General features: G+C 41.2%; 1 protein-coding gene across 1 annotated transcript in view; it reads right to left on the bottom strand.

Annotated features, from left to right (window-relative positions):
• Positions 1 to 11232, bottom strand: part of LOC114143237 (neural-cadherin) — a 316981-nt gene extending 305749 nt beyond the window's left edge. The window contains exon 1 of the mRNA XM_028015094.1: positions 9505 to 11232. Coding sequence (XP_027870895.1) covers positions 9505 to 10531 — 1027 coding nt within the window. The 5' untranslated portion in view covers positions 10532 to 11232. The remainder of the gene's footprint in view (positions 1 to 9504) is intronic.
• Between the last annotated feature and the right edge of the window lie 2783 nt (positions 11233 to 14015).

The following is a 14015-nucleotide window of genomic DNA, read 5'->3' as shown; positions in this document are numbered from 1 at the left end:
CATAAACATTAATTACAAAAGGAGTCATTTTATTGCCTAAAATTAAAAAACATAGCAATTCATCTACTGTACCCATGATCATTTGTGATAAAGGATGCCCCTGCAACTAAAAAATACATTTAACATCAACATGTGAAAAGCTCAGCCCACTCTGAGCTTTCCACAGACTGATATCAATATCAGTTTGCCGGACTGAACATCAACACGGTGCAGAGCTGATCTGTTTATTATTACGTTTCTTTTCATAGCTGGGAACCTGCTTCGTTCGTTATGTTTTTTTATGCCCAAAACGGTACACAAAAATATGCATTTTGATTTTTAAAAAAACTTTCTTTGTCTGTAAATATGCTATTTTTAGCTTCACTTGGATCATATTTTGTAAAAAAGATAAAATAAAATAAAAAAATTAATAAGCACATTTTGCTTATTAATTATTAGTTAATCAAAAAAAGTCAATAGAACCGATGGGTTGTCTCCATCAGTCCAAACTCACTGGGGTGTTTAATCAACAAGATACAGTAACTGCCGGTGCAAAATGGTGAGAACAAAGACAGTTTGATTAATCACTAAAGAGACGCTTCCCTCAGTGTCAATGAAAAGCCAGCATTTCAAAAAATGCTGCCAGCATTTGACACCCAGCACTCAGTAGTAAGTTGACACTTTAGGTCTTTTTTTTTTTTCTTTTTTACCAAAGTTCTAACTGGTTTATTGTCTGAGTCTGTTAATTAATATATTTTGTAGGGCAGGGTTGCTTACAGATAATTCATAACCCATTTTATTTGTTTTTGGTTTGTTCAGTTGTTTTGTTTATTTCAAAAGTTTTCCAGTTCCAGAGGTGAATGTTCTTTAGACAGTAGTTTAATGATCTTTAAAGGGTGTCCTGGGGTCATTATGATATTTTTATCCTATTAGTTCACAATGGTCACAATTATCACTTACTGCAATCATTTCTGGGACAATGTATTGCCCATAAAAATGTAATCCTTAAAACTCCCTGAAACATCTTCGCCTGGTATGAAAAAGTTGCCAACATCGCCGTTCCTGTAACACTTCACTTGCTTCTGTGCAGCTCTCAGCTTTTTTTTTTCTTCTCTTAGAAAACATAAATCAGAAAAGTGGCCCAGAAAAAATATGGATTATCTTACACTCTGAGAATGTTCAATCACTTGTTTGTATTAAAGAGGAAAAGTACATGCAAAAGCAATGGTTTATTTAGAAGTTGACCACTCAGAGAAAGAAAGACAAAAAAAGAAATGACTGTTGTACAGCATTTACAGCACATCTAGTTAAGAGGAGAGAAAATATGGAATCACCCTGTTATGAAACGAATCCCTTCACAAGTCTGATTTTAGAGATGAGTGTACAGAAAAGAGAGTCCTTGCAGATCTTAATGGACTGGCTGAGTAACAGTCAGCACATTAATTATATATTTACATAGCGCCAAAACACAACACGTCATCTCGGGGCACCTTACTAAAATGTTAATTCAATCCAGTCACACACAAATGATCCCAGCTGACATGTTTTCTACATGCCTGGTCAGTTACAACCTTGTAAAGAGTTACAGAGTCCTGTTATCTGGACATGAAGACTATTTCTGCAGTATATATTTTTTCATCCAGTTGTAATCAATCAAAAAAGCTGAGCATATTGCTGCCAAACCACAGCTGCGTTCCAAAACACCGGACTGAAAAACCTTTCATCCTGAGCATCAACCAGTCAGGGCCTCTCTTTTGAATATGTACACTCATTTTCTTAAGATATAAACCTGTTCAAATGTCGGGTTTTTTTCTGAGTACCAATGCGAAGCAATCAATTTTTTTATTATTATTTTATATTAACTGTACAAGTTACAGAAATGTGCACTTTATTGAGTTCATACATGACATCTAATCTACTTAGTCTAGTCAATCTCAGCGTTTCTTGACATTACAGATTTGCATTATTTATAATGTACATGTACGGTTTTACTATAAAAAAGTTCTCTTTTTAGGTCACGGCTGTCCCGGATGAGAATGAATGACCTCTTCATTCTTTGTAAAAATGGAAACAGTAAAAAAATCAAAAAACTAAGAGGTGTATCAAATACCGATCGTCACCATTGTGGTTGTGTGCAAAATGTTGATAATTTACCACAGTGGAGTAAAACTGAACTGAACTGGTCCTTGTTTTTCATTTTCTTTAGATGGAACTCGACTTTCTTTCAAGGAGGATGAATTCATAAACAGAGCATGAAATACCAGAGAGCTTTGACTGAAAATCTCTGCTTGAAAGACAATGAGGAAAGGATTTTATTGAGTCCAGTCATATGTCAAAACCAACACAGAACACCGGATTTTCATGTCCGGAAAATCTATGTTGTTTCTTTTAGCTTAGCTCAGCAGCTGAGGTTGGTGTAGCATTTTTGAAGTTAACATCACAAAACTCTGACATATTAATGGGGTGTGTCGACTTTCGACTAACAACGCAGGCATTCAGTCCAGAGCAGCCGATGCCAGAACAGTGCTTACAACAACGGAAGTGCATTATAATCATTAGCTAAAAGGCCTACAATACTAAACTTTTATCTACTTGATGCAGGGCTGGCTGGATAATGTGAAGATGACAGATGGTCATACCTTAATTGAGACAGAAGAAGAAATTAAGAGATTACACAGGAGAGAAAGAAAAAACCTTCTGCAAGTCACTCCTCTTCCTCAAAAGCTTGAAAGACGAGAGGGGAGAAAAAAAAAAGATCCTCCTGTAACCTAATAAATTAATCACTCAACTAATTAACCAAATGAATCATTTCCTTAATCACCACGCCAGCAGGAGTTACTGCGGTCAAAGAACAGCCTCATCTTGGCTGTTTTAAAGGGGGAGGAACAAGCTTTGGGGGAAATTAATGGGGCACTCGCTTGATGCTCTTACTGTGGCTGGCACGGCATTAAACAACTGGAGATATCAAACCCAAATCCTGTGTGCATAAACACACTCGGGTCCATGCTGCAGCAATGAAAGTGCAGATAGTGTTATTATTCTGTCTTAAAGATAGAACAGATGTGCATTAAAAACAATCCCTGTTAGAACCATGGAAAGCTCGCTTTTGCCGTGGCAACGACTTCCATTTGGTCCCCAGGAGATATACCCTAATCTTAACCGCGCCAGGCCCGCGTGAACACACAGCAAAGAGGAGTCAGAATGAGCGAGAGCCGTGATGTTTGGTTAACAATAATCTGAGTTATATAGGACAGCTTCGACACAAACAGGCAACAAACTCAGAGAGGAGGAAGTTATCTAATGTCCTGACAGATCACACACATCCAGCCTGAAACACACACACACAACTTTATCCCTCCAAGAATCAGATCGGAAGTGTTCCCTGCTACACTCTTCAATTGTGCTTCCACTCGTATCAAAATCCCTAAAGTGGGAGCAAAAATAAAAATGCGAGCGAAGGGAGAAAGTGCAACAGAGAGGCAGACGGAGAGAATGAGATGGGATTACAGGGATAATGGGAGCAGATGGAGGGAGGTCAAGGCTCCGGCAGGACTCTCCACTCCACGTGGATTAAGAGACTTCTCTAGTGAGCCATCAACAACCCAACGGATGCTCCGTTCCTAGCGCCTGAGACGCCAATCTCAGTCTGACCTGCCCCCCCACCCCCCACCCCCCTGCTGTCCACCTTCTAAGCCTGAAAATGAAAACTCGCAATCGTTTAGCATGAAACTTTGAAAAATAAAAAAGTGAGGTCGCAGAAGCGCATTCTGTCCCAAGCCCCCTCTGCTCCACACGGCACATCAAACTCCTAAACAGTTAGGCTTTTCGGCTCTTTTAAAAGCTGCTAAGGCTCCATTTTCACTGATCCTCCTCGCAAAAGTCTGTATTGACCTGCATCTTGTGGAAAACGCATCAAAATTCAGATACAGGAGCAAGGCGGGACACAGCGAAGATTGAATGAGTGACCCGAATGAACCGAATGAGATGAGCACCGGTCAGAAGAGGATTTAGACAGATAAGAACAATATGTGACGTGTGTGTAATGCTGAAAGTCACTAAGCCATTTCACACATCATGGTGTATCTCATTTATACTAAAATACAAACAGCAATGCATCATCAGGGCAAACTTTCCTGGCACTAAACACGTTGGGTTTAACATCTTCAGGCATATTCAGGCTCATGTCTGGGTGTTTACATTGAAATCTGAAACACGATTCAGACAATAGCTGCATTTAGAACAGAAACAGAAAAGTGAGCAGAATGTTGGTGAAGCAAACTGCAGGGACAAAGACTTTGTGGTCGCAGACTATTGAAGTGGTAAGTAGAGTCTCTGTAGCTGCGTTTCCATTACGAATGTGTGCGAATCTTTGATCTTTGTCGATATTCCGCTATTGTTTAGTGGGAACTCTTGCAGTGTTCCCACTAAAGAAGAAATGCAATTAAAATCAGGCATGTTCACGTGATGTCATTAGAAAACATGCCACATCATATCTCTCAAACTACTTCTCATCGTCTTCTTCTTCGTGGTTTGCTCCAGCAGCAACATCTGGTTGATGATCATGTTACTCGTGTAATAAAAAATAAAAAAAAGTGTTTCCACTGACGTTTTGCAAATAAACCATTTGTGATATGGCCAAAAAAAAACACCTGATATACAGCCAAAATATTTTTATTAGAAACCAAGTAGATTTTTTGTTTTTGTTTGTTTCCATTCAGCAAATTTATTTATGAAACAATTACATGGCCAATGGAAACGCACTATATTAGGCAAAGGTTGCAATTTCATATCTCCTTGCAAGTTTTCATCATGTGTTTGGGTTTTCTTCCTGGAACCCCAGTTTTGTCCCTTAGTCCAAAAAAGCCCTAAATTCCTCTTAGTACTTAGTTAAGCATCCATCAGTCTGACAAACACGTACAAACACGCGTAATTTCTCACCGCTTCTGATAAACGTTCCTCAAAAGGTTTTATGTCGCCTGCCAATACAAAAGCCATGGAGTGGAAGTGCGTCAGAAGTAAAATACGAACACTGCTGTCCGGGCGCATTTCTACATTACACAAACTTATGACCAATCACACAACACACTGCACAGAGCTGTGTGCAAATAGTTTGACTCTGGACTGGTGTCCATAAGGGGAGGAGAACGCCTCCTTGTGAACAAAGTGACGCAATTTTTCTCTTGCGACTCTGTCAATAAGAGCTGATTTCAATGCGTCAGATGACGAACAGCAGAGCAGTACAGCCCTCTGAAAAGTCAAAAGGAAACTTCTGACCTTGGGGAAGCAGTCCACTTTTCTTTACTTCAGGAACATATCCCCAAACTGAAAGATTCTAGCTGCCACAGTCCTGGTCAGACAGCAATGAAGTGGGAAATTGTCCCGTCAGACCGTCAGTTCCCGAAACAACACACAAAATAACCTCGGAAAACCACACACAGGATCAGTACGACTGGACCGCACACAGAGTAAAAAACTTGTGGTGTTTAAATGACCCCGTCTCTGATGACCGCAGGGGGGTTAAGAATGAGTTTTATGAAAGCAGAGGAGAAAGATACTAGCTTAAGCCTAGCCTAGCATTTCGGTAAACTACTCAGTATGGTTTTGCTACCAACAAATGTCTATTTTGACTCAATACACAAGTCAAGAGTATTAAGTAGGAAAAGCCTGATATCTTATGGTCACCATAGAGTTAGGTGTAAACACTAACGAACTCAAATTGGATTGGATTTCTGTAAATTATTAGAGAAACATGAAACAACTTGTTAGTCTTTTAGAGTAATTATTATTGTTGTTATTATTATTGACAGAAAAAGAGTGACTTTTGATAAAACGATAGTTTATTTAAAGAAAACACACACACACACACCCATCAGCTACAACATATTTCATCATATGGCAGATTTTGGAGCACTTGTTATAATTACAAAAAGTCTGGATACCGGCCCATAACAACGTGTCCTTGTAAAAACAGATGTCAAAACTCTCAGCTGAGTGCCTCCTCATAATTAAAAGCAACAAACCAGCTCTAATTCTGGTACGGGTCTCAGCGGGCCACACTGGATCTATACGGTGAAGTTCATTCAAGTGATTCAGACAATCCATCCTGTTGGGCCGGGCCTGTCCCAGAATCAGGATCCGGGATAACCCACATTGCCAAACCCAATAGTTTGCATTGATTGTGTGAATCCAGGCGAGGGCTGCTAACTGTTACAAGGGAAGTCTCAGATAACTGCAGCCAACGGAGAAACGGTCACGATAAGTTTTCACGACTGGCAGGTCGCAGCGTGTGTCTGCTCTCGCTGCGGATGTACAGGTGATAATGAAGCTGCTGCTGGGATGGCCGTTACGCGCCGTGCGTCTCCCCTGACATCCCAGCATCTGTTGCCCCTGTCAGCAGCAGCAGCAGGCACATTCCCTCTGCCCTAATCTATCAAGGCGCATGAATCATCATCGCCGGCGTTGATGAATGTCGCTCACTTTAAGCTCTACTGCTGCCGCTTTGGGACACTCTGACACCGCTTAACCCACAACAAGCTGGAATGTGTGGCTCTTAGCAGTAGACCTGACACGCTTTTTTTAAATCTCCATGATTCAGACCTCAGGTTGTTGACTGTCCACTGACTAGTTTTCTCATTAATCATATTTAGAAACGCAACAAACACTGACCTGCAGGTTATATGGGGTCCCCTAAGGAGAATTTTATTTGGGTTCTCCCAGTTCAGCCCACCATTCACCACAGCATCACTGACTAAAACGTTGACTTCCACATGCTTCATATATACAGAGATTGATATTAAGACAGGGGGAAAGTGTTGGCTCATATGGGGTCCATTTGTAAAGTTACAGAGTCCAAATTTAACAGCAATAATTTGGGGGTAAATATAGTCTGTCATAAAAGAGAAAAAAATGGGGATTCATTTTTCAAAGTCAAATTTTCACTTGGATTTGTATGTTTTTCATACATTTATAAATGTGAGTTTCAAACTAAGTGTTTATTCAGCAAGAAATCGTTGACGGTAAATATTTGGTCTGCAAGCTAAATACTTAGCTGCAACCATACATTTAATTAGCGCGCTAAATCTGAAGCTGTTTATGTGAAACTGAATATTTTCTTATCAATCCAAATATTGTATTGAAGCTACACATTTAACACCCTCTATGGCATGACTTTTAGGTTTTTTGGGGAAAAAATATTTTTCCTGCATTCTTTGGGAGCTTAGTGGTCCCTAGTTACATATCAATCATAAAATCAGACCCTGACGCCTCCCGGAACCAGATTTGGGTTTGTTGCCTCAGGGCAACATTGTGCTACAAGGGGGCTAAAACACCAAGGTTTTCTACAGTGATTATGAGAAATTAAATACAAATCAAACAAAAACTATATTCATAAAAAAAAAAAAAATTGTTGACAAAAATAAATCAGACATGGTTCCAATTCACCAAATATAAAATAAACAAACTTTCATTAACGAATGGTACATTTAAGAAAACTACTAAAATGAGCATTTGTGTGTTTGTACGTGTATGTTTGGCAGAGTTAGACTCACTAAGGATGTTGCCATCAGTTTTTTTCCCTATTATGTGTAAAACATCAGGTAGGAATTGCTTGCTGATGTGAAAAAGAGTGTATATCACATTTCTGGTACTTGATTATTGACATACTTGTGAATCACCATCTGTTTATCTGATTATCCATGGGTTGTAGCGACCAGATTCACATCAGTGACTGGAGTTAGGACTGCAGGTTCTCTTTTAAAGAGTTTGTAATTCTGATTCCTTTGTAGAATTTGAGCCAAGCAAAGGACAACATGTCCACCAGCTCCCATGTCTGGTAGATTTGGTGATGGCACGACTCGCCCTGTGTAAGTTTTAAAGTTGTAAGGAACACAATCTGCACCAGCCATATGAAGTACCCTGCAGCCCCATATTTTTGGTTTTGGCAGATATTGCTTCAGTCTTTGCCTGCCTTGGAATAGGGCCATTTATTCATTAATGACCAGCTTATTGCCCTTTTGGACTGAAGTTAGTTTTGAGGATAAACAAACAATGAAATAATGGTGGTAGAGTGGATCCTCTTGTTTTCATCGAGAATGACCCCAGCTTATGAACCACGCACTTTTTGTCCATGAAATGAGCTTGCATCCATCTCCTGTTGCTGTTAGTCAATAATACAGTTAAAAAATTGGCTGTGATAATTATTTTGTAATCAACTGCATATCAACGCACTAGAATAATATTGTCTGAACAAAATGACCCCTACTGCGCAATGTTGCCCTGAGGCAACAAACAACAAAACACAGTTTTAGCATATAAATTATATTAAAAAATGTATTTAAATGACCTACAATGCTTCTTTACATACTCACAGACATGTAAATATTTTTTGTTAGAGTTACCCAAAATTTAACCATGAAGAAAAGTGATCTGTAACTTACAAGTAGGAGGCAAGGTGTACCATGCATCTCTGCTCAATAAAAAGCAGGTGACCTTCCAAGTAAAAGGTCACCTGGACCTCAATACCTCTTTTATTTGGACAAAAATATGTCTGGTGGCACTTTAAATCACGCCCCCCAAAAAATAAAATAAAGGAGGAACGTGAGGTATAGATATGTGGTTTGTTGCCTGTGGGCAACACCATGCCATAGAGGGTTAACACAGAGATAAATTTTTAGGTAATATGCAAATCTCCATGCCGATAACCGGTAGTGAACTACCAAAATAAAACGCAGGTTTTTCTAACCTCTTCATAAACTTTATCTCTTGTCACCTATTTAAACTAAGCTGGAGAGGATTCAATACTTTCCCACCATCACAACAGTTATAGCAACAAGAAGAAATACTCCACATTGATTTGATACAGTGCCGATGGGAACATCAGCTACTTAGACACAGGTAACAGGTATTCTAAAAATAGCTCTGTGGAATGACATTTAGTATGACTTTAAAACAATAAAACTTTCCTTTAATGTGTGTAGGTGATGTATCTGTGAACATATCGCATGTGAATTCACAGAGCTCGCTTATAACTTGGGCCAGCCACGCTTCAAGACAACGAAACCCACCGCAATGTCTGCCTAAGCTGAGATGACAAGAATATTCAGTAATAATAATGTTTAAAATTCTGTGTATTGTCCTTTGTTTGGCAATGGTTGTAATTCAAGCCACTAATCACGCGGCTAATCAGCTTTACATTTATTAATATATTGTTAATAACATGTTAAAGATAATACGTAAGACAATTTAGATTTTTTTTTTTTACTTGCCAACATAGTTCTAGCTGTATATTTGCGCAAATATGCGCCCAAAACGCAAAAGAAAGAAAGAAAACAAAGCCAGTAAAAACCAAGTACTTTACATGTATAAAACTCTGTTTATGGAGTTTATTTTAAAAGGTTTTGTAAATCTTTTTTATTGCACAAATTTTCTACTCCAGAAAAGCGCACTGCAAACCACCACGCTCTGCTGCCTCTCTCTCTCTCTCTCTCTCTATTTCTCGCACACACGTGTGTGAGCGCCTCTGCTCACCTCTCTTGTCCTGCACCCTGACGGTGATCTCCACCAGAGGTTCGGTCTCCCGGTCCAGCCTCCGCATGATGACTACATCCCCGCCGTCCCGGTTCACGCTGACCGGGGAGCTCTCCAGCTCCGGCTCCACCAGCTCGAAGGCGGCCGACTGGAACCTCACCGGGTTCAGGTTCACCACGACAGAACCGATCCCCGCGTCCTCGGACACGCTGATGAGAACCGGCGTTTCCTCCTCCGTGACCGATCGGGACTTCCGCGCTTGCGCTTCAACTTGCTGCCGTGGTCCGGGGGTCGCGGAGCGCGCGGCGGGCCATTGCCGCGGGTTTATTTCCACGGAGACACCTTGACTCGTGCGGGGTGGCCAGCCGCGGTCCCGCGCAAACACTTGAAACTTGATGGGCTCTTCCAGACCGAGGATGGAGTCGACCAGGAGGATATCCCCCGTTTTGGGCACCGCGTAGAAACTTCCGTTTTTGGGCTCGGCGAAGTAGATGAGCTCCGCGTTCTTGCCGCTGTCGCCGTCCCGCGCGCTCAGTGAGCAGATCGCCGCGCGCAGCGCAGTGGCATCGTCCAGATCCAGCTTCATGTTGGCGCTGGGGAAAACGGGCTGGTGGTCGTTGGTGTCCAGGACGTCCACCTTGATGGACGCCACGAGTTCGGACGCGTCCTCCCCTTCCGCGCACTGTCCGCAGCACAGACCCAGACTCAGGGCGTACTCAGCCCGCTCCTCTCGGTCCAGAGTCTGGGTCGTTTTCAGAAGGACATGCCCTCGTTTGTGGTGCGCAAAGACGCGGAAGTCCTCGCTCCCGTCTCCCAGAAGTTTATAGTGCGCTGCTGCGGAGCAGGGCTGCGCGGTGCCGCACAGCCGGCGCGAGTTGAGTCGCTTCAGCGGGACGCTGAGCCCGTTGACCCGCGAGCCGGGAGACGAGTTCTCGAACACATGCCCGTGAAAGAACGGCACAAGGTCCGACGTCCTGTTCGCGGCCACGCAAGGCATCAAGAAGGGTAAAAACGTGACCCAAATCATGTCTGGATGTCTCTTTGGCTCCGCTCCGCTCAAAGCGCTGGTGCCTCTCCGACGTCCATGCTTGCTTCCCAGATCCCTTGGGGGGATGTGGAGGCTCCCTCCGTCCTTCTGTGATCCAAAAACTTTGACTAGACTGGAGCGCTGCTATCTCCTGGCAGCATGCTCCAGCTGGAAGTGAGAGATGCGCGTTTGAGTTGTGCGTCCTTCTCTCCTGCTCTCCTTAATCTGCTGCCTCACCAGCAGCGCTGTCTGTCCGTGCTCGTTCCAGGAAAAAAAAAAGCGCTTCTTGCAACACGAGCGCGCGCTTACCTCCGTTCGCTTCCTTTGCGACCCATCTATCTCATGCAGGCAGAAGGGAAAATCTGCGAATACTCAGCTCCACGTTCACCTTCTAAATAGCATTTTTATAAGTCGCAACATTCCATTTATTCGTTCTCAAGTCCTGAGGATCTGGCAAGGAAAACGTTTGAGTTACGCACGGTCGGTTAATCAGTTAGAGCGAGATGCACAGGGGGAAACTTTCAAGAAAACAAAATCCCTCTTTCACGTGCAGAGGCGCGTGCGCCGCTGACGCGCGTTTATTGGCGTCTCAGAAGGATCCTGGAGAAAACGAGCCGACCTCCCCTCTCCCGGTGATCAATGCCCAGTCTTGCGCATCTAGATCCATCACTCCTCTTTCCAATAACCCGTCAGCCCTCTGGATTAAAATAATGTAAAAATCAATCATCTCGAAACGCCTTCTGAGGGCTCACGGATTCAGGGGGAAAAAAAAGGGGGGTTCGGTGAATCCGGTTTGGACGCGTTTCTAAGCCGCTGATGTTTGGCAGCGTTTGGTCTTCACGGGGTGTGTGAGGAAGTCTCAAATTTAATATTCCAGATCTATTTTTTTCTTGTATGTGTTTCCTTCTCATATTGCTTCTTTGTCACCGAGTTCAACACCGGAGTCAACTCGGTGTGCGCGTCTAACTAATAAATCTGAGACTATTTGTGGATACAAGGCGTGCAGCGCGGTCAGCTCCTCACAGGCGCAGCTCTTTCTGTGTGCTTCTGTGCTTATTTAAACTTCTGCTTATTGCAACCTGTGCAGTTTTCAGAGTTTAAGATCAGCACTCCTGGAACATTTTGTTTGTTTGTTTTGCAGGAAGGGGTTCCCCCTCTGGCTCATAGTGACATTACAAATCACAAAGTTAAGAGGAGTTCACAAATGTCATGCAAAACTTATTGAAATTGTTTCTAATAGTACTTTATATATATATATATATATATATATATATATAAGCCCAGGCCCTTCTGTTGGCCTGAACATCAACACAGTGTAGGACTGATCTGGTGATTACTTTTCTGATAATCAATTAATAATTCGATCACAAAACGTGCTTAATATGATGGGTTTTTGTTTGTTTTTGTTCTGTTTTTTGTTTTTTTTAAATAGAATTTCAATCAAGTGAAGCTAAAACATCACCTGACGTTTTGGGTGGCACAAACTTACAGAAAAAGAAAGTTTGTTTAAATACAAAACAGATACATATTATACAGTTTTAACTTGGTTACTGCATTGAGTGTGCTGCTGTTCTTTCAGCAAATGGTCTTTTTAAAATCCGTATACTAAATTAGTTGACAGTTATTTCAATAATCGATTCATCCCAATTAATCAATAGAAAACCTTGATCTTTCCTTATGGCACAGCTATTATATTAGTGCCACAAAATCTGTCTATTCTGAGATATTCTCCCTTATCCATCACTTTTGCACAAATGGAAACTTTCCAAACTAACCTACGTCAAGAAGCAATCATCCCCCTTGTTAGATTTCTTGTTTTTGGACACACTATTGGAAGAACTTCTTTTTTTTCTGTTTGTTGGGATTGGATTTTTCTAGTGTTGACATTTTTATAAACATCGTCGTGTTGTAACAGTAAAACTTACAGTTGCACAAGGACAACTTCGTTTCTTGGCAGTTTTCTGGAGCGCTTTAATTTTAGATTTAGTTTGTTGCTTGGTGCTGTTTAAATGTCAAATATCCTTTAAGATACGAGCTACACTGTTTAAATTAAAAGGGAAATAAATTTGTCTTTAAATCATTGCAGAGTTTGGGAGGCTGGTTTTACATTTGCTAAGTGATCAGATTAAATGGCCAGAGGCCAACAAAAAAGTACATGCTGATAAAAACTGAACCAATAAATTCCTTTGGTTGCGAGTGATTAAGACCACTGGAAATGCTGTGTGCCCAAAATGTCACCATGTGTTTAAAACAAAAGATTATTTTACCAAACATTATACCAAACATGAAATCTGATAAATCAGGAAACGGCACATGAGATCACTTTTAGACAGAAAAGATACTTTCCCCACATCTGCTGGGTTTCCTCAGAAACTTTTTTCTTTCATTTCTATTCTATTGATCAGGCAATCTTTGTTCTTATAATTTGTTGTTGTTTGATGTAAAAAAAAAAAAAAACAATAATAATAATGATAATAATAAAAAGCAAAAACATAGTATTTGTGCACACTGTGACTGCATTGTGTTAGAGCTGACCTGTGGGTTCACAGTCCACGCATCACTAATAATGAAAGTAAAATCAGCCAAACTCTCCGTCTTGTTGCTTTTGTGTGTATATGTGATTCAGGAGGGGGGGGCTGGTCATGTATTTGTTTGGTCATGTGACTGATGCAGCGTGGGATTGTGGGATGTTTAACTGAGGCGGAGCCGCGCCGTCAGCTGCGTGGTCGTTTTCTCACGACGCCCACAATGGTAAGAAAATATTAATAACGTCACCTATCAGCAATAACAGCAACGTTAATATGAGATGTTGGAATCAAACCAAATTTTCAAATCAGTGCATTCCTTCTATTCACCTGTCAGTTGTAGAAATGAATGTGAAGGCTCATGCTGACCACAATAAAGTCACATTCCCACTAATTAGCAATTATCCAGGACCACATAAAAGCCTTTTCCACCCTCTGCATTGTTCGCTTGACGGATAACAATTAAACTGTGTGTATGAGCTCATTTTAATTAGAATTTGCTATTCTGTCATTAATAAATCGTCTGTGTTTCTGTTTGGCTCCATGCACTCACAACTCTAAAGGATTTTAATCTGTTTAATAGATTCTCTACAAACCCTTTGGCTCCGTACTTTTAGAAATGAAATGCTTTTTGAAAATTATTATTTCCTATTTTTCATTTCCTAACAGAGAAAAAAAGAAAAAAAAATAATTACTCAAATGTGGTATTCTTACTGCATGAAGCAGATAAAGACTGATTTGGTCAGCTGTCGAGGAATCCTCCCCACTGTGACCCAGTGAGCGTTACACTGAATCATGTCCTCCTCTGATCCCTTTGTGTCTTCACATTCTTCGTTGTTGGATTTGAAATGAAAGTTCATATGCATGAAGCATCTGCAGCAACTGCTTGGTTATTCATATGAAAGCGTCGGGGCCTTCAGTACCACAGACAGCTCTTCAGCCCGTCACGTCTCTGGAAG

Source organism: Xiphophorus couchianus, chromosome 4 (assembly GCF_001444195.1).
Source record: "Xiphophorus couchianus chromosome 4, X_couchianus-1.0, whole genome shotgun sequence".
In the NCBI taxonomy this organism is placed as follows: Eukaryota; Metazoa; Chordata; class Actinopteri; order Cyprinodontiformes; family Poeciliidae; genus Xiphophorus; species Xiphophorus couchianus.
This window is presented reverse-complemented; position numbering and strand designations above follow the sequence as displayed.